At 39.4% G+C, this 21,530-nt stretch overlaps 1 protein-coding gene across 5 annotated transcripts; it reads right to left on the bottom strand.

Annotated features, from left to right (window-relative positions):
- Nucleotides 1-602: 602 nt before the first annotated feature.
- Nucleotides 603-5,678, bottom strand: SMIM15 (small integral membrane protein 15). 5 transcript variants are annotated; one of them, XM_032336166.1, is made up of 3 exons: nt 5,591-5,678; nt 4,237-4,376; nt 603-3,180 (listed from the first exon to the last, which is right to left on the bottom strand). In XM_032336166.1, the coding sequence occupies exons 2-3, from the start codon at nt 4,342-4,344 to the stop codon at nt 2,944-2,946; spliced, it is 345 nt and encodes a 114-aa protein (XP_032192057.1). In that variant the 5' UTR covers nt 4,345-4,376; nt 5,591-5,678; the 3' UTR covers nt 603-2,943. The 5 variants fall into 5 exon arrangements, with proteins under 5 accessions (XP_032192057.1, XP_032192058.1, XP_032192056.1 ...); XM_032336167.1 differs by lacking the exon at nt 5,591-5,678 and adding an exon at nt 5,257-5,359; XM_032336165.1 differs by lacking the exon at nt 5,591-5,678 and adding an exon at nt 5,179-5,268.
- Between the last annotated feature and the right edge of the window lie 15,852 nt (nt 5,679-21,530).

Raw genomic sequence — 21,530 nt, 5'->3', positions numbered from 1 at the left:
CTCTCCTACATTGTTGGTGGGAATGCAAGCTGGTGCAGCCACTCTGGAAAACAGCATGGAGGTTCCTCAAAATGTTGAAAATAGAACTGCCCTAAGTCCTATTTTATATATCCCAAACTTGTGGTCTTTGAACATGCAATCTGTTTTAATATGTTTGAGAAATATACACACATATACATGTATATAGTCCAGATATGAAGTAAACCCAAGTGATGCTATAACCAACTGCAGACATAAAAACAATCATGAATAGGAATCAGACTTCCTCTCATGTAATACCAGATGAGCTGTAAGTGCCCCCTGCCCCTTTACATTCTGTATAAGGAGAGAACGAATGGGTCAGGAGCTAATTATAATTTATCTCAACACTGGTTTCCAGCTCACAGCATGGTAAGCTTACTTCATTTGCTTACTCTAATTTTAAGAAATCAAAGCAAAAAATGGTGCACTAAAAAGTATATCTCATATACTTATATACTCATATATCTCACAGTGATACCATGCTGAAGTTTGTCACATGGATAGTATGAATCAAATTTTGACACACAAACTTTTTTCTTCTTTTTGAGTAAAATGTCTGTTACAAGCAGCATGTGTTTTATCCAAAACCAGCCACAAAAAGGTAACTGATTATATTAGTTCTCAAAACTTCAGAAACAGCACAAAAGGCAATTTTTAAAGGAAGTATTACAGCTAATAGTAAAACATTCTTTCATCAATAGTACTATTTGTTGCAGTGAGAAAAGACTGATTTTTCTGAAGGATCCCAGCCCTCATAATATTCTATTTTACATCCCCCCATTTCCCCCATACACATAAACATATAGACATCCATATTATAATACCTAATGATCTCACATATATTAAAAAAGGCTCCATAAATGTTGGAAAAGCTAAAGCTAAAGAAACAAATGGCATATGTCAAATAAAAAACTGGCACGTGTTAAGACTTTAAAGAAATTATAGAAAAAGATTTCAGTTAAATATCTTTAAATTGTAACAAGAAAACCAATGAAAACACAGCTCTAGTAGATAACTAAAAATTATGGTGAATATATCTTTTGCTTCGATATTTGACTCTAAAATGTGGCCATAAGCAAGACTTACATATATAAATTTCTTTAACGAACAGTTTAACTGCAGAAGCCCAAACACATTTTAGATATATCTTAACCTTGTTTTTCTTCAGCTGTGCTCTGTGGACCCAGGAGGGCAAGTAGATCTATAGAAGCATATTTTTAAGTTTTAATTTCAATGGTAATTTCAACTATTAAAAGTTCAGTGACCCCCCCCCCCAAAAAAAAAGTTCAGTGCCAATAAAAAGATCACTAGATATCCTACCTCGGTTAAGTAATGAAATGGAAGTTGCAATACGTTCATTCCACTGGCAACACCTAAGAACTGACAACCTAAAGTGAAAGTACTAAGCAGTGTTCAGACCAGTCCAGAAGCATTCTCAGGAGTCCTTAGGCTTTCATTGTTGAGAAATAGTGCTCTTAACTTTTGTAAGTAGGCTTTTAGTTAGAAATGAAACTCAAAACCCTGTGAAAAGTCTAACTTCTATAACATATTTAACTTTAATTACTTTATTATTAACCCCCCTTTAAAAAAAACCCAGGACCTCTTTATAAAAAAGTATCAAATTTATTTCAGTATCTAGTTTCACTTTTAAATTAAAGCTGGTGGACAATTTTTTATAATTTAAAATTAATTATCAGAGGTGAGGAAAATATTAATAAGCTATTATATACTGACAGCAAATAAAATTATTAGACACGCATTTATAAAAGCCATGTTTAATAGTAAAAAGTTCCAGTTATACTACTTAGCTGAAGGAAATATCCTTTAGCTCTTTATTTCTAATTTTAACACATTCTCATTTTGACACAATTTGCCTTTTTCACCCAATTACTAGTATGATGAACGAAATTTTTCCAAATGTTAAACTTTTACCACTTATGCAATAGAACTTAACTATTACTTTTTTAGAATTCCTTACGAGAAGTCTGAAATTTTAATTGCCACCATGAACGTGCTTGATCATAGAATATCATTATTAGATAAATTAAAATGAAGACTGGAATAAAAACACAAAAGTGGCATCTATATAATGAACAAATTATGTGGTAAGACATTTTAACTACTTTACATTTCTACATAGCACAATAAAGAATAAACTTGTTCCAAGGAAACACAAAGTTTGGCATTTTTACTGCAAGCTTTAAATCATAGTGTTATTCTACTCAACAAGACATCTCTAAGAAAATGGCAGGTTTACAAGTACAAAAACTGTTCTATCTGGTAGGTGGTATTCTACATAGCCAATACGAGAATTCTTTATAAAACGAGATTTTTAAAAAGGCAGAATGTCTGATAATTATCTCAAAGGCTAATGAGAAAAATGCAAAACATGGTCATTGGTTAGTATGTGGTTTTGAGAAAGCCAGAAATTATTCTATTCCAAGAAAGAAGCAATAATAAAAAAAGATGTAAATAATATACTATATATGCCTTTTTAAGCCAAAGCACACTTTCACCTCAGGACAGTTTTGATTTTTACATTCTCAATTCCCTTTGTCCTGAACAGGACCCTATTCTAAGCCATTATTTGAATAGAGTTCATAATGTATAGTCATTTTTCTCCACAGGCTGTTTTCATTTCAGAATATAAGCTGCAAAGTGGCAAATGACTAAGTCAATTATAAAGAATTTATAGCATAATAAATGCCAGTTTACAGTAACTGTCAACAGACTTCTACACCAAAATCTAAAAGTTGCTGCAGTAGAGGTCACAACTAACATGATTCTTACAGGTGCTCCAACTTTGTTTACAACAAATTACTGCTATAAAAACCAGAAAAGAAACCTTAGTGGGTCCTTTCAACACTGCATTAATTTTCCAAATTATGTTCTTCTGGTTCTATAGCCTGTTTGTTCATTCCTTCAATCCTTTTTTAGTCGTTTAGCTTTTGCAATATTTTCTTGACGTTTTTGTTTCTTCTTTTGCTCCTTTTCCCTGGCCTCAATCATCTTGGCCAATTTCCAGGACAGTACTGCACTTGCTAGAAACAATGGAGTAAGGGCCAGGATAACTGTTGTAAGGAAGCCATATGGGTCCTTTGCAGCCCATTCCACAACATACTCAGCCCAAGCCTTTATATCAAACATCTTTGTAGCCGTCTTTGGAAAAGAGAAGAGAGGGGCAACAAGAGAAAAGACTTCGTGATTAATCAAATTTTCAAAGAGTTACATCATACAACTATTTAACTCAGAATTGTTATTACTGATTAGCTTTTTGTTTTTAAAAACCATCAATTAGTACTATCTTAATATGGACTGTTACCTCCAGTTAAGAAGAAACAAACTAGGGTAACACTTAAAAGATTTTAAGGTATAGAAGTTAAAAGTAAAAACCATCTGGAATCTGTCACAGGGACTATGCATTCTTTGCAGTCAAGACAAATTTTATTTAGCACAGACTTTTGAAAGAATCTGGTCTTAAGCACTCATTCCAGGAAACAGCAGAATCCTGTTATTTTTTTGACACAGACTTAGTATTAAGTACTAATTAACCAAAGTATGATTCATCAAATTTGGTGTATGAAAAGGACAAGCCACAGAGTACATGAAATGCTTGGGGAAAGGAAGGTAATGGAGGGCTGTTTCTAAGAATGAAAAGGACGGGGAATGGGAAGCGTGGAAATATCCATATTCACATGCAAAGAGATACAAGCAAAAAATGACATGCTATTTTATGCCCTCTTTCGGCTCTGGAGACTCCTCCTTGAGGACATAATTTTTTTTTTTAAGATTTTATTTGTTTATTTGACAGAGATCACAAGTAGACAGAGAGGCAGGCAGAGAGAGAGAGAGAAGGAAGCAGGCTCCTGCTGAGCAGAAAGCCCGATGCGGGACTCAATCCCAGGACCCTGAAATCATGACCTGAGCTAAAGGCAGAGGCTTAACCCACTGAGCCACCCAGGCGCCCGAGGACATAATTTAATGACAAAATTACCATAACAGGTGCCATGCATTTTGTTCCACTGAGTTGGTATGGGAGGGCAATCTGATAAATAAGGACAGTATGGATCTGAGTGACATTTTCTATTTTGCCTCAGAGGCTTTTCAACCTTTCGTTTTGTGTCGACCTCTACTCAAAGGTGAAAATTAAGAATACTTGGGTAGGAATGGGTGTACATACAACCACAATTTCAGCTGGGATTTAAAGTCATCTACCTTATGCTTGAGTACTTCTTTCCAACTTTGTCCTGGGATTATTAATGGGCCAATTACAATTTCAGATGACCCTTGCTTGTTTGTCGTCTTCTTTTTTAGCTCTACCATACACTCGTGAGACAAGGTTTAAATTTTACATACTGGGTGGGTTGAAAAGAAAAGATAAAAGAAAAAAAGTTTAAGTCACAACTTTCAGGATAACTTTAAAACACTTTCAAAACTGTCTACTTGCAACCTATAAATGACATGTAAAACTGCCTGGCACATTATGGACATTTAATACCTATTTCTTCCTAATTTGAAGAAAGTCATTACTACAATTACAAAGGCACTCTAAGAAAATCCTATTGGAGTAATTACAAATATTTCACTAAGTTACTTCAAAAATAAAATTATGAAGCTCAAGGACATATAAAAAGACAATTCACTGATAAGTTACAGCAAATCCATTTCTAGATTTTTAACTTTTTATACTAAAAAAGTCGTTAACTTGTAAGGTTAGGTAATTAAAAATTCTACATCTCACTTAATTCTTTAAAGGATTTTTGGTCTCCCTATTACACAATTCGTGTTCTTTACAGAAAACCAGAACAATATATAGATCAGCCACAATCCCATTACCTCAAGGAAACTACCACTGGCTTTAATATCCTTCCACCGGTCTCTTTCTATTTTCAACTGAAAACACTGAAGTGCCGCTAGTATGTTGTTAGAGTCCAGCCTCCGCCCCCTGCCCTTGAATTCTTAGGCCCACACAGAGATCCCATCTGTTCCTTCAAGCCTCTCCAGCACGGTAATGAGTTAACTACGGCAATATGCAAAAAAGAGTAACGCGGGAGTGAAGGACCTGGTTTGCGGCTAAGTTTTAGCCGTTAACACAGAAAAGTTATCGTCCACAGGCCACAAAGCTCCCGTGCACTTCAATTTCGGACCCAAACGCACGTGTCTCCACACTCGGAGGAATCAGTTATCACTCTTCTTTCCGTAAAGGGTGGACCGCGCTTGATCTCCAAACCAGACCTGCCCGGCGCCTGAAGCTGCCCCGGAGAGTACTTCACCGCGATCCGCACGTCCCGGACATCCCTGCTTCGCGCTTGCTCATTCCTGCTTTACTATCCCATCCGGCCGCCTGCCCAGGGGCCACGTTGAAGCACCCCTCGGCCTCAGCGGGCAATAGCCCGAGGTGCGGGGCTCGGAAAGCGGGTGGTTTCCAGGAATCCGGACTTGGGCCCGCCCCAGCCCAGTCCGCCGGCGCCGTGGCCACTTCCTCCGGGAACGCGGGCAGAAGTGTCACCAGCAGCCCACCCTACACCACGGCCGGGCCCCTGGGTTCAGACCCCTACTCCCAACTCACCTCCAGGCCGGAAGCAGGAAGGCGGAAGCCGCGGCTTTCCCGTCCCGCCCACAGGCCGGCCTCAGCCCCGAGTGGGCCTGAGGAAGTCGAGGGGCCAGTTTCCGGCTGCGCCATTGCTGAGCGGGTCCCGGGACCTGGGCTTCGGGGACTCGCGGGGGCGGGGGGGGGCGGGGAGGACGGGGGAGGGCGGCGCCCGGCTACCCGGGGAGCGGCAGGTGAGGCCACGCCGGGCGTGTGGCGGCGCCCCGTCTGGCCTCTGGCGGGGAGCCCGAGACCGTCGCCTGCTGCCGGGACGAAGGGGCCAGCGAAGGAGGCGTGGGTGGACTCAGTTTCCAGGAGGCAGTCCGGCTTCCTGCCGGCCTTCTGCCCCAGATGTCAGCCGGGAGACAGCTCCTTGCCCTGCCCTGCTGGAACCAGACCGTTGATGGCGGGCCCGGGTGGGTGATGTATGTAGCCCCTGGAAACAGACTGAAGAGCGGCGGCAAGAAAGGAGTTGGTCTCCGCAAACCGCCTGAAGTCAAGGTGAGGGTCCCAGAGAGACTGTTGAAGGACCTGGCGAGTTCCTCCTCCCGGTTCACACTCCACCCTTTGCCCCTCTTCATCTTCTGGTTGGACAATAGTTAAAGCGTCACGTACTGCCCACAGTGAAGCAGCTGGACCATGGTGGCTCCACCGAACCTTATTACTAAGGAAAAAATGCAACCGTTCTGGGTGAAGAGGGGATTTTTGCTGTTTGTTTTTAGTTTGAGAACCTAACTCATTTCACACACACACACACACACACACACACACACACACACACGAAATGAACCGTACTTGCCCAAAGTACTCGATAAATAAACTGGGCATAGAATTCCCAGAGATACTTGTTCTTTCAGTACACAAAGGGCTGCAAAAGTCAACAAGCAGAAAGAATGAGCTTAATATTGTCTTCTAATCTGCAGGAACTGAGAGATTAACTCTGGTTTGGTTGGTGACCAAATTTTATGACTGCTTGCACCAAACTGCTCTGTTCGACTACCTCCGAGAATGTTGCAAGACCTCTTCACTTTTGTGTGCCAAATACAGCAGGTTTTTATTCTTGAGAGACTATAGAATGTTCTCTTTGAGGAGCAAGCTGTGACATGCATAACTAGTTTAGATATAACAACAGTAACTACTATTTACCAGGGAACAGGCTTTTGGCAAATAATCTAGTGATCAAAAATACTGTTCGTTGGGCATATGTTAATGTTTGTATGTTGTATTAGCAGCAGTTGTTTTCTTACTCATTCTTGTTTGAAAACTTGGATGATGGTTTCAGAGCTTGTGCTGCTTGGACCTAACCTGTACTTGTAGTAGCCAGAAAAAGCAGACTTGGTCACTGGATTGTGTATACCGAAAACTTCACTTGCTAGAGGGAACTATGTGAGCTCTAAAAAACTGGTTCAAATAGTAACTGCAGGAGGGGGTCAGGATGTATTTTAACATCCTTCTCTCCAGAGGCCAAGGTGTGTGTGTGTTTTGATTTAATTATGGATACACAACATACCCAATTACTGCCTTCCCCGTAGTTTACTCTGCTGCTTCCCTTGTTAAATGCACTGGAGACGTGAGCTGCAAAAAAGGGTGCATAAGAAAGAAGCTTCTGTAGCTCTTTGGCTATAGTCTCGACCCTGCCTTCACAGCCTAATACTACTGACCTAGTTTTCAGTTCCAGAACAGATTGCAAGTCCAGGAGTAATAGGGGTTGCCACAGCTGAGCCCCTTCATGCAACCTGCATTGCCTTCATGAAAGATGGTATCAAGATTGGTTCAGATACTGTGCACTATATTCTGTAGTGAGGAGTCTTGTGAATTGTGAAACTGCTGATGTGTATACACTGTAAGTCACTCTGAGCCTGTTTCCTCTTTATGTGTAACGTACACTAGGTCATCTCTGGTGTTCTTTCAGCTTTAAGGTTTTGTCAGTTGGACTGGGCTTGGCCATTTTTCTAACTTATGCTTCGTAAGTGGCAGCAGAACAAGGAATTTAGTGGAAACATATCCAATTTTCTTAAGGTCTTACTCTTTATTTGAAAAGATCCTCAATTGGATTTTATTCTTTCACAAATGCCTTTAAGAATGCCAACTTAGAATAACAAGAAAATAAGCTCTGCTTGTGTTTATTTTTAAGAAATCTTACCCATGTAACTTGAGCCAAATTAACAAAGCTTTTAACTATTAAGGATTTGTCTTTGCATAATTCCTGTGTAGTGTGTTGTGCCTCCCACCCCATCACACTAGTTATCTTGAAAAAAAGAACATTACAAAATTTTAACCGTTTTTTTTTTTCCTCTTGAGAAGGTAAACCCTACTCTGTCATTTGTTTAAAAAGTCTTTTTTTTTTTTTTTTTTTGGTGGCAATGCTGGGGACCGAGTAAAAAGTATTTTTCTTTTGGTGGTACAAAGTTGCATTTCCCCTTGACTTGTGTCAAAATTGTGAGTGAAAAAAAAAATCATGAATGAGTAAAACCTGAATAAGATTCTATTATAAAAACCTAAACTTGACTAAAGGTCTTGAGAACTTTCCTACTTGCTCAACATTTGGTGCTTATTTCTCTGCAGTAACAGTTCACATATTTGACTTAATTTGATGAAATTGGTTTCTTCCCTAAATTTTATTATTAGTTTCTTCCTTTCATTGAAACATAATGAAAATATATATATATTTTTTAAGAGTTTATTTATTTGAAAGAGTGTGCATGCAGGTGCAGGCCAAGTGGGGGGAAGGGCAGAAGGAGAGGTATAAGCATCCTCCCTGCTGAGCAAGGAGCCAGATGTGAGGCTCTATCCCAGGACCCCAAGATCACAACCTGAGCCAAAATCAGACAGTTAACTGAATGAGCCACCCAAGCGTCCTGAAAATACCTTTCTTAAAGGGCACAGTTATTGATTTAAAAAGTAACAATCAGGTCTTTACATATTTGCAAGATCATATTGAAGAATAATAATTTCTTAAAAGCTCTTTATTGAGTATTCACTGTATACCAGATACTGGACTAGATGCTTCAGATCTATTATTACTAATCCTGAGACTAAACAACCCCAAATGATAATGTTCTCATACCCATTTTACAGATAAGGAATCAGAGACTGGAAAAGGAGTAGAGCAGGATTTTAAACCCATCTGGCCAAAATCCCTGCTCTTCCTTAATATCCAAAGACTTGTCAAAAATGTTGATTTCATAAAATGAAAGTATATTTTTTAATTTTGTTAATTAACTGATTATCACAATCAAAAATTTTCCATACTTTAGAATTTCTTATTGCCCAGGTGGTGGCAGCATGTCTCAAAGAGCTAGTGTGGTGCAAAAGGTTCTCTCCAACTTTGCCAGTTGATTTGCTTCTTCATCACACATACGTGATCTCTGTCAACTAACTCCTCTGTTAGGCTTTTACTACTATTAGACTAAGCCATCATTAACTGTGTTTCCCATCCTCCCATCCACCTCAGCTTCTGAATGGGTCCTACTCTGCCAGTTTGCATTCAGTCTGTTTTACTTAGAAAGAACCACAAAACTACTATTCTTTAGAATATTCGTGTAGACCTATCCAGTAACACAAAGATTTTTTTTTCAAATATTATTATTTTTCACAGATTATTAAATGTAATTTGGAAGAAACATATACTGAAACAATGACCTAATGTTATAGAATATTTTTTTAAAATAGAAGGCATGCTTCTTAAACTTATGGAATACACCAATTAAGGAGGTAATGAAAAGCTTTTAGAAGAATTAGTCTCCAAATTAAGAATAAGAACATTCAGGAGGGAGCAGTGCAAGGTTAAACAATTCAGAAGGAATGCATATATAGCAGAATAACTAGTTAAACCTACTTCAGCCAAAAATTGCTTGGAACATAATTCTCATCTTTACAGGGCAGATGTTACCTCCTCACAAAAACCCCTCTCTACCCCTTAACACTTAAATTTTTTTTTCATAGCACTCCAATCTGACAACTTGTTTACCAGTTTGTCTGTTTTTCCTGTTAGAGGGTGAGCCATATATGATCAGTTACCTCAGTATCTAAGAATATTGTTTTGAATAAATGATTCCAAGATACAGCATTGCTCCCACAAATAAAACTTAGTTTTACTTTAATTTGTAGTTTGAACAAATCATGAAATAACCTAAATCTTGGGAAGTTGTGAAGTTTGTATTAAAGTACTAAACAGTTATAGTATGTTTTCAGGGTAATAGTGGATGCCCCCGTCTAAAGATGAGTAGGTAAGGTAAGTTTGGAGAAAGGTAAAGTAATTGTGATTATCTTGTTAATGAAAGAATACTAGTTGCCTAATAATTTCCAAGTGTGTAACAAGGAAAATAGACTATTAGTGCTAGTAGTATCTATATATAGGGATCTTTGAAAATAGGGCAAAAGTGTATATGCAGACTAGATGCTCCCTCTAGGTATTTTCCAGCTTCATTATTCCCAATGCAGATTGCAGGAGAAATACTTAGACTGAACAGCAGATACGACTTGTTGATTTTTCCTTGCTGCCCAGGGCTGCTTGTATACATTCAGAAACATTCAGTGTGTTTGGTTATATATTGCTGCTTTGGGTAATTTACAGAATTTTTTCATAAAGTGCTGATAATTAGGTATTTCTGTTTTTGTAACACTGAAACACTGTTTATAATTTTTTATCTTCAGAATGTACTGTACATGAACATGCAGCTAACTAATTCCTTGTGAATAGAGGACATCATTTTGGAAAGGTAGAATTTCCGGTAAATCCTGTGAAGCCTTAGGTTGCAGTCTGTGCTGTTGAAGTTGTGAGATACTAAACTTCCCTGCTGAATCTGGAAATTCAAATTAAAGGTCTGCCCCTAAATGATGAAATTTTATTAATCATGTCAAGTTACTTTTGTTGTCTGTTCGGGAGTCTCCTAGCCATTAAATAAGAATTGTTATCCCAAGTGGGAAAACTAATCCATGTCTAAGAATCCTTCAGTGTAGGAGTGCCTGGGTGGCTCAGTGGGTTAAGCCTCTGCCTTCAAGTTCAGGTCATGATCTCAAGGTCCTGGGATCGAGTCCTGCATTGGGCTCTCTGCTCAGCAGGGAGCCTGCTTCCCCTTCTCTCTCTACCTGCCTCTCTGTCTACTTGTGATCTTTGTCTGTCAAATAAATAATAAAATCTTTAAAAAAAAAAAAGAATCCTTCAGTGTAAAAATCGTATGTATTACAAAAGCACCCCCTAGCAATATCACTTTCACTGGGTAGAATTTGAATTTGATATCTTCACCTAAACAAGGTGAGTTACTTTGAGTAGTAACCATATAAAGTATTTTAACATATTTGTTCAATGATATTGTCTGGGACATTGTTCTCCATGTCATAGAGTACCCTTTATATAAAGTCCCATATAAGATACATTAGAATGTGATTCAAAAAAACTTTTGGAAACCACTTTGATAGAGTTTTGCCTCTTTGATTCGACTGTCAGGATGCTCAAGAACCAAATTTGAAGTTCGTATTTAACACCTATCCTGACCTGCATACTTGCATTTCTTTTTAAACACATTTTTCGTAGGACAGGTATTTTCTATCTGTAATTATTATATATGTTAATTTAGTAAGATAAGTCCTTGGTCAAATAAGGGACAATTTGGTTGCCTGTTTATCAGGTATTTGAAACTCAGACTTAACAGAGACCTTTGATACGTAACAAGTCGTTATTTGCTAGTAAACTTCTTTCACTGATTATAATTTTTATGTCTATATTAAAATCTTGTATTATAACGGTATCATTTAAAACTAGGGAACATAGGAAATCATTGTATGGAATTGCATCCCAAAGTCTAATGCTAAAAGCTTTTAGTTTGTGCCTTTAATAGCCCATGGAGTATAATGTGTATACTTGGAACCTAGTTTGAAAAATAAACAAAATTTACTTGTGTCAGACTATAAATATATATGGTTTATGTTCCCTAAACCATCACTTAGAGACATATCCTACTCCCAAATTCATAAATTGCTCTTGCTGAGTTTACAGTTTATGTTTTTAGGCTTTAAGTCAGGAAGTGAAACAGTCTGAAATCTAAAAACTCCATTCAGATTCACATATGTAGTCTTGAAGTAATAAATAGTAGTGATGCGTATGTTGAGTTTCTAGAGGCTTTGAATTTGGAGTTTTACTTAATTTTTAGATTTGACCTTGATCAACTAATTTTTCATTCTTTATAATAAGCAGATAATAGTAATACCTGCTGTTACACAGAAAGTTGAACCAGTGTTCTCTTGAGATTTTTTTCATCTCTAGGTTTTAATACTCTATTGCAGGGCTATACTGTACACTTGTATTAGTAGTGAATATAGGTGTGTGAGAATCTGATTTCGTCTCTAGTTCTAGGTTCATATTTGTTTTTATGATGTGGAGTGAAAGAATCATCTACTATTTCTGTGCTGGGTTCCCATGTCCATAAAATAGAATTAAGACTACCTGCTTTTTTCCAATACTAACTAGTTAATGAATAATTGTGTGGTCTCCTTTTTATAAAAGGTTATATTTTATAGAATTCATCTGTAAATTGATTTTTGGGAGCTTACACAGATACCCAGGGAATTATGTTATAAATAGTGGTTATGTTCTTCATTTAGCCTGTAAATGCCTATTTGACACACAGTATGAGTGGAAAGAGTGCTTTTGCATTAAAAAATGGTAGAATATAATTTTTAAAACTCTTAATAACGTAGTAAAAATCAGGTGAATTTTTGATAGCTTTGTGCCACAGTAAGATCTTATACCGAGTGATGGAAAATGAATTTATCTGAATCCATTTCCCCCCAGATCTTTACATCTAGATGGCATGAGTGATTTGTCAACGCTTTCTGACCATCTTATATATATGCAGGGTAATATATCTTACCGCATATGTAGTGCAGGAATCAGTGTTTGTTGCAACTATTTCCAAGTCTGCTAACCGTTTTATATTATAGGAAACTAAAGCTACATATGGGTCTGTAAATTATTCATATGTGTATGCAATGCATATGGAATATATTCATGTACATTAATCTGTAATATGCCCCCTCTCCCCACTTTATTGTCTGTTGAATGAAGTACAGACTCTTTAGAAGAGCCTAATGATTCTTACCAATCCAGTCCTGCTGCCAAATAAATCTTCCAACGTGATAGAGAACCATTTATTTCAGTCCTCTGCAGCTCTAAGAGATGCCATCTTAGTGTAGTGTTTGCAGTATACACTCTGGAACTAAACTACTGAATTTGAATTCCAGCTCTCCCTCTTGCTAGGATGATGAGACTACTGTGAGAATGTGCCTCACAGACCCCCACTACAAGAAGCTTAATTAATTGACCAAGGACCCCAGCTGCTGTGCTCTGAAATCCATCACTATGTTTGTGCCAAGACTTTGTTTCTTTTGCAGCTCACTAAGCATGGCAGAGACTAGGGCCTGTTTTTGGCAGACACAAGACTTCCCTGATGGCCTGCTGGAGTTCAAGGACTCCTCCATTGCCTTGCCAAGCCTTCCTTAGGCTACATGGCCATCTAGAACACTTCTACCCAACCTACCCTTCCCTCTCTTTCATTTAGGGTCAGACTTGCATCATTGTATGACAGTTCACCCAGTCTCTCCGGCTCCCTCCCTGTTTCCTCTCACAGATACTTCCCCTAATTCAAAAAAAAAAAAAAAAAAAAAAAAAAAGAAGAACTTATACATTTAATTCCATCTTGGCTCTGGGATGGTAAAATTGAGATTTAGAAATGGCTCATCCATTTCTTGCTCAAAGAGGCCACTGTGATTGGTAGGTGGGGCACTCATTGCCCCTGGCATAAGCCTGCAGATTAATTATTAAAGATTTCACTAGCGTTGGCCCAGGACAATGTCCCAGTGAAGGGGAACTGTGGTAGATATACAGGCATTTGAAAAATATGGGAGGAATAACATCTACAAAGAGAATAGAGTTGACTATTACTGTTAAGTTGTATAAGTACTGTAGAATGAGAACAGAAATAGCTGTTAACAACTTAGAGCTGGAGGTCTCCTATGGTAGCCTTTATCACCTAGAAGGTCAGAGTCGGTTGAAGTACATGCTGAAGAGCTAGCCAATGTTGATGTCACAGAACTCCAGAGACTTCTGAGCTTTGAATGTTTAGCTAATGTTTAGCTCTGTTAATGTGAAGGTGGGGAAATCTAGGGTCCTAAATATGGGATGGATTCTTCTTTTTTTTAAGATTTGTTTCATTATTTGAGAGAGAAAGAGATGGAACACGAGCAGGGAGAGGGACAGAAGGAGGGGAAGAGGGAGAAAAGCAGGCATTCCCACGGAGCCCAACACCAGGGCTCCATCCTACAACCCTGAGATCATGAACTGAGCTGAAATCAAGAGTCAGACACTCAACTGATGAGTCACCAGGGCACATCAAGGGATAGGGTCATCTTGATGGACTCTCCTGCCCCTCCCTCTGGGCTAGCAAAAGTAGCTGTTCTTTAGTAAAAACTAGCATGTTTGTTCTCCTGGAGATACTGCAGATGCCTTTTGCCCACAAGGCAGTGGCCCTTCGTCTCTACCCCCTTTCTCTTTTAATAGTTGCCAAGCGAATAACAACCAATAACCAAGACAATAACTGGGTTAAATCTCAGCAAAGTGAAAAATGTTTGAGTTGCACTGGCAGACTGGAGCAAGGAATAAAGAGGCTGAGCAAATGGGCATGCTGGAATGGATAACTTGCATAAAGCCAAATGATCAATTGGAGGATTGTATTCCGTGAGATGGACTAGAATCTCATCATTCACCCAAGGCCATCAGAGAGTACTGGTGAGAGAGACTTAAGCATCACTTGGAAGTTTGGTGGTAGCTGTCCTCTGCAAGCCTGGGAGGTAAGAGAAGCAGCCACAGAGTTGGCTTATTAACATCCATGGCAATAATAAGAGCCCTGAAGTAAGGGAAGCCAGGTGGTGTTGCTTAACAGCCAGAAGCTAGAAGGCCACAATTATAACTGGCAGGGTCATTCTTGCATCCAAAAGAGCTTGACCCACAAGGAGTTCTAGAATCCGCTAGTAGTGCATAGTCTCCCTGTGGGCAAAATAGATGGGCAGTCCATGAGGGTGCTGATTAACATCTATGACCCTGAAAAAGCAAAGCACAGTTTCCAGGTCTAGAACTAAGTATGTGGATGAGTCCCAAGGAAGAAGAAACCTACCACAACACAGAAAGTACATAAATACATGACATTTCTTCATAAAGGCTTAGACCATCTTAGACCATCTCTCTAATTGACTGCACTAGGGAAAGGGTAATAATATTTTGAGGACTATCAGTCATAGGATTTGAGTTAATTTTGGTATCTGGAAATTTTAAGCAACATTATAGCCTACCTGTTAAAATGAGCATCTACCAGACCAGGTGTTCTGGCTCAAGACCAGGTGTTAGTCTCACAGTGGCCTCAAGTGCATAATTAGAATTTATTTATGTGGCAGTTGGAGTAACTGCCACATTGGGTCCCTGGTCTGTGGAGTAGGGGTTATATTGGGGGTTGCCAAATGGAACCCTCTGAAACTGCTCACCCCAAGACAGTAAGTCAGGCATAATATTGTATTTTAGGGGAGCAATGAAGATTAGTGCCACAATTAAAGACCTAAAAGATACAGGAGTGCTGGTCCCAGTTCTCTTTCTTTAATATACCAGTCCAGCTCCTAAATAAACTGTTATTATGTTACTATGTTACTATGGACTACTGCTGAGTTAACCAAGTAGTAAGTCTTAGAACAGCTGCTATTCTGTGCTGCCCTCATTGCTAGAAGAGATTAGGAAGGCCTCATACCTGGTGTGTCACTAATTTGGCATTGTGTTTTTTTTCCATTCCAATTAGAAAAAAGAATCAGAAACAAACACTTCACCTTCACAAAGAACAGTCAACACTATTCATTTATTTTTTTTTTAAGATTTTATTTATTTATTTGACAGAGATCACAAGTAGGCAGAGAGGCAGACAGAGAGGAGGAAGCAGGCTCCCCGCTGAGCAGAGAGCCCGATGTGGGGCTCGATCCCAGGACCCTGAGATCACGACCTGAGCCGAAGGCAGAGGCTTTAACCCCCTGAGCCACCCAGGCGCCCCAACGCTATTCATTTAGATGGAGTTTTTCCTCAGAGCTACGTTAACTTTCCCATCTTCAGCCATAATATAAAGATTATGGACCGCCTGATTCCCCCCTCATGACACTACACTGGTCCATTTTGTTGACAGCATCATGTGGTTGGACAGATGAGCAGGAGGTGGCTACTATGCTGAAGACCTTGGTGAGATACATGTACCCCCAAGGATAGGAGATAAACACTATGAAACTGAGAGACCAGTCACTTGAGTAAAGTTTGGAGATCTAATTGTCAGGGGAATGCAGGATATAACCATAGTGAAAGATTGTGCAGCCCCTACCACAAAGAAGTAGAACATTTTGTTGGCCTCTTTTCCTTCTGGAGACGAGACACTCCACAACAAGCAATAATGCTGGCTCCTACACCAAGAAACATAGAAGGCTGCCAACTTTGAGTGGGGCCCAGGGCCTGGGCCAGGTGGAAGCTTTGGTGCAAGCAGCCCTGACTGACACCTGGACCTTGTGATCCAGCAAACTTTAGTTTTATCAGTGGTGGGAAAAAAATGCAGTGTGGAATGTATAGCAAGTTCAGTGGGAAAATCATAATCCAGGCCCCTGGGATTCTGGAGTAAGGTCATGCCATCTGCAGCAGGTGATTGTATGGCTATTGAGAAATAGCTCCTGGCGTGTCACTGAGCCCTGTAGAGACAATACCTGGCCATGGGACAGTTAAACCTGCCCTTCCTCCAAGTCCCTACTGGAGTGAGTAACTGATTTTCTAAAACCATCATTCCATCTAATTTATTAGTTGTTGCCATTATAATAAAGTAAGTGTTTTAACCTGTTCATTTATTTTTAACAGATGGCCTCATGGATTCTTGGTTAACAGATTAAATCCATTACTATCATTTTATTTATTTAGGTGTTGTTAATTGTGCCACATTTGACCATTAAAGCCCCAGAAATACTCCCTGTATATGTCAGAAGTCTTAGATGTGTCATATACTCAACATAATTTGAGCCCTTTCTTTTTGGTACAATCAGATATTCAAGGTGCATCTTACACTTTCCCTCCCTAGCCCTGAAGTCAGTCATTTCTTCAAGGAGCCCTGCTTACTTTTCATGGACAATGGAAAACAGGAACCAAGATTGGAGTGCTAGGTTTGCTCACACTACTAGTGTGTCATTGGCTGCAGTCCCTCTCAGCAGTCGACACACCTACAAATGGCTATATTCATACCTGTTAAAAACTATGATTTTAGGGCGCCTGGGTGGCTCAGTGGGTTAAGCCGCTGCCTTCGGCTCGGGTCATGATCTCAGGGTCCTGGGATCGAGTCCCACATCGGGCTCTCTGCTCAGCAGGGAGCCTGCTTCCTCCTCTCTCTCTCTGCCTACTTGTAATCTCTCTCTGTCAAATAAATAAATAAAATCTTAAAAAAAAAAAAAAAAACTATGATTTTAGGGTGCCCAGATGGCTCAGTGGGTTAAAACCTCTGCCTTCGGCTCAGGTCATGCTCCCAGGGTCCTGGGATCGAGCCCCGCATCAGCCTCTCTGCTCAGTGGAGAGCCTGCTTCTCCCTCTCTCTGCCTGCCTCTCTGCCCACTTGTGATCTCTGTCAAATAAATAAGTAAAATATTTTTTTAAAAACTGAGTTTATTTTGATACCTTCAGTAGCAGTCTATTACTACTTTCTGTTCTTTCCCTCTTCCTTATTTGTAATTTCCTCAGTAGAAAGACTCCTGGCTGCCACTGTCTTTTTTTGTTTTCGTTATGTTGTTACCCAGAATATAGTACATCATTAGTTTTTGATGTGGTGTTCAACGATTCATTAATTGCATATATCACCCAGTGCTCATCACAACACGCACCCTCCTTAATACCCATCACCCAGCTACCCCATCCCCTCACCCCCCTCCCTTCTGTAACCCTCAATTGTGCCACTGTCTTTAATATATATACTCATTTGCTCAAAGCTGAAATACAGAGGCGCCTGGGTGGCTCAGTGGATTAAGCTGCTGCCTTCAGCTCAGGTCATGATCCCAGGGTCCTGGGATCGAGCCCCGCATCGGGCTCTCTGCTCTGTGGGGAGCCTGCTTCCTCCTCTCTCTCTGCCTGCCTCTCGCTGACTTCTGATCTCTGTCTGTCAAATAAATAAATAAAATAAATCTTTAAAAAAAAAAAGCTGAAATACATGGAAGGCGTTTTTAGCATTGCTAATTCATAGTATTTTGCAGGAAAAAAATACAGGATTTTAGGTGACCCATCTGTTTCCAGTCTCTTGGTTTGGCTGCTGAAAAGTCAACCCTTAAGCAAGATTAATAAATTCAAACTAAAGCCCCAAATAGTGTGTGTAGGCCAGGAGACCTGGATGGCCCACAGGGTTTTAAAGGGCCATAGAGCTTCAACAGTCCAGGGTAGTAGCTTCAAACTTCATTTCTGCTGTAACTCAACAGGTGACACAGAAATGTTTATGTTGGTTGGGCAGTAGTAGCTAATCATGGCCTTATGCACCAGGTCTTAGCAGGTATAATCATGGCACTAAGAATTGGCACCTCAGCTGAAGGAAAGGAAAGATTTCCCTCTTGATGGTACAATTTATCTCTTTTTAAAAGGCAAACTGCAGTGGATTGTTCTTAAGCTTTTCTGCCCACTCATAAAGCACAATTTGTCAGTGACATCATTTATAACCTTGTGTTAGCAATTACATCCTTTTAAAAAACTCCCATCCATAAATAAATAAATAAATAAATAAATAAATAAATAAATAAATAAATATTTAAAGACTCACATCCGGTTTTATGACCTACTAATATTTTAACAAATATTTTTAGGAAATGATTGAAGGAAAAAGGTGTTATTAAATGCAGCACTCCTAATCTGAGGCTAGCACTTTCTACGTCAAAACTAATTGATTTGGGGGAGGTGATATTTTGTAGTTGAAATATAAACTAAGAGGTTAGGATTTGAGATAAATGTGCTGTTACCATCAGACTTCAAGTATGCCAGCCATTTATTTGTGCCTTAACTTCAGTTTCTTTTTGCTTTTACTATTTTGTGCAGTTTTGGTAAATATCATTAAACAACTTCAACTTTCCACCTTAGCATTGAATAATAAGCAGTTCAAAGATGAATGGATCCTTTTGTATTGATAGTATCCTTGAGGAAGGCTTAAATTTTGGTTATTAAGATTAGTGTTTAATGTTACGCAGTACACTGGCTTTCTCCTCTAAAATGACAGGTTAAGTTGGTTAGTCTCTTCAGCTTAACATAGTCCGTACGTTAATTTGCCTATTTTGTTTGGTATTTTGCCTTTAGATTTACTGTTGACTGCCCTTCACTAAAAAGAAATTATATGTTAAATCTTTAAAGTGCCCTGTTTTTTGTGAACTTGAATAACTGGGGAAATGTTTGGAAAAAGAAAGGGGCACTTTTAATCTTTGGAAAGCACATTGACCTAATTCATAAGGCTATGTGAAAGTTGGAGTTATGCAAGCTGACTTGCTTTGACATTATTTTGTCTAAATGGCCTTAAATTGATGCGTCCTTAGATAATGAAAGAAAAAATATAAATTCATTAAAAAGTACACCTATCAGCTTACTTTTGGTTCATCTCTGTCAAAGCAAGTTCAGTTGGTTTTACAAAGAAATCAGTGATATGTATACCCCTAATGTTAAGATACTCTGGTTGAGATTCCTTTAAAGTAGGTTAATTTTTAAGTCAAGTATCATTAAACATCTGTAGTAGGCAGCTTTTAAGATGGCTCCCAATGATACCCACTTGCTGGTATCTATACCCTTGTTGTATTCCCTCTCATTTAGTTCAGCGAGATCTAATAACATACTTCTGATTAATAGAACCTGGTAAAAGTGATAGGATGTCATTTCCAAGGTTAGATTACAGAAAGATTCTGGCTTCCATCTGGCTCACCCTATCTTGCCCTCTCACGCGCTCACTTTAATGGAAGCCAGTCTGTCATGTTGTGAGCTACCCTCCGGAGAGGCCGGGGAATGGGAGAGGGCTTCTAGCCTACAGTCAATGAGGAACTGAATCCTACCATAACTGTGTGCACGCGCTTGGCTGCAAGCTATTTCTCCCTCCGTCAAGGCTTGACAGTCCAGCTGACAACATGAAGACAGCCTTTTGAGAACCCCTGTGCCCCACTGTGCCAGATTCCTGACCACAAGAAGCAGTGCAATAAGTGTTGGTTGTTTCAGTTGCTAAATGTTGGGATCATTTGTTACTCAGCCAGAGGTCATTAATAAAGTGTCCTTGAAAAAATAAATCACAAAAGACCCTCAAGCTCTGTGTTTTCTTGGTACAGCTTTAACTAGCATTTCCAGATACATGATTTAGCATAGTGGTTTTTAACCACTAACATTAAAATCACCTAGGGAGATTTTTAAAACTATAAGTGCCTGGGCTTCACCCCCCAAAATTCAATTTGATTGGTCTGGGATGAACCCAGGCCTCAGTATTTTTAAAAGTTCCCTAGGTAATTCCAGAGGAAGAATCACTGATTCAGCATAAATCAATTTAGTAAGCCCCCTCTGGGTGCCAGGTGTAGGAGCAGCAATAGTGAATGGGAAGTAGAGCTTGCTTTTCATTCATAGGTCAGAAGAGAAGATAAACAGGTAAACAATAACAACAATGTAGCAGATGCTCCAATAAAGTTATTTACAAGGTGATATAAACACAAAAGAGGAAGCACCCAACACAGCCTGATAGAAAAGTTTTGAGGGAGAAAATGTTATTCTGAAGCTAAATGTAAAAGCCAGTCAGCTAGAGTAAGAACATGGAGGGATAAAGGTTGCAGGCAAAGGAGTACAAGAGTAAAGGGACAAAGTTTTTCAAGAATAAGCAGGGTGGTGGTATGTTCATATTTGAGTAATAGGGCCAGAATTATCCAGAAGGGTAGTGGGAGTGTTGACAGAACACGAAATTAGGGTTATGGAAACCAGTTAGGATGATGACATGACCTGTAGTGGTGGCGAAGGGATGAAGAGGAGAGGGGAGGATTGATTTGCTAACTAGGATACGTAATGTGTAAGACTGGGAAGCATGCACTGAAATGCAAAGGGAGGAGCCCGTGATGACTCCTGGGTTCTGGGTTGGCAGTTGTGTGGGTGGTAGCCTAACTTTGGCAACAGATATGGGGGAAGCAAAAGCAGAAGACAGAAGGAAATGAACAGTTCGGTGTTGGACCTAAGTTTAAAGCTTCAAAAGAAACAACTGGTTGCAGTTGGCACTAGAAATGAAAACCAAATTACCAACACTGAAAAGAAATAGAAATTCAAAAAAAGAAAAAGAAAAAAAAAATTGCCATGTCCCTTGCCAAAAGAGCACATCTTGGGGATTTTACATATTTGGAAATAATCAAGAGCATAGATTCTGTCCTGTCTCCATGTGTTTTGGTACAATCAGCCCTCACTAAGACAGGAATGATCTTCAGAATAGCTATATGGACTTACAGAAAGTTTCCTATTTCACTAAACCAAAGAAATCTTTAAAATTGTTCTGTGTAAACTACTTTTCACCGTTTGTGTCCACGACCTACAGTTCGCTCACAGCACACTCCTCTCCTTAGGTTCCTTTGCCCCTCTTCCCACTGAGGTTAGGAATGTCTTGGTTTGCCCAGTGACAGTTTTGAGCTGACGACAGATTGTATTATGTCCTGAAGTGGAAAGGGTTTGGATGGTGACATCCCCATATCCTTACAATGATCTGATCATTTTTTCCAGTTTACTAAGAAATGATTGACATATATCACAGTGTAAGTTCAAGGCTTAGAGCAGGATGGCTAGATTTACATATTTTGTGAAATGATTACCACAAAAGGTTCAGGTAACATCCATCTT

This window comes from Mustela erminea, chromosome 3, assembly GCF_009829155.1.
Source record: "Mustela erminea isolate mMusErm1 chromosome 3, mMusErm1.Pri, whole genome shotgun sequence".
Lineage (NCBI taxonomy): Eukaryota > Metazoa > Chordata > Mammalia > Carnivora > Mustelidae > Mustela > Mustela erminea.
The sequence above is the reverse complement of the archived record's forward strand: the minus strand, read 5'-3'. Positions and strand labels throughout refer to the sequence as shown.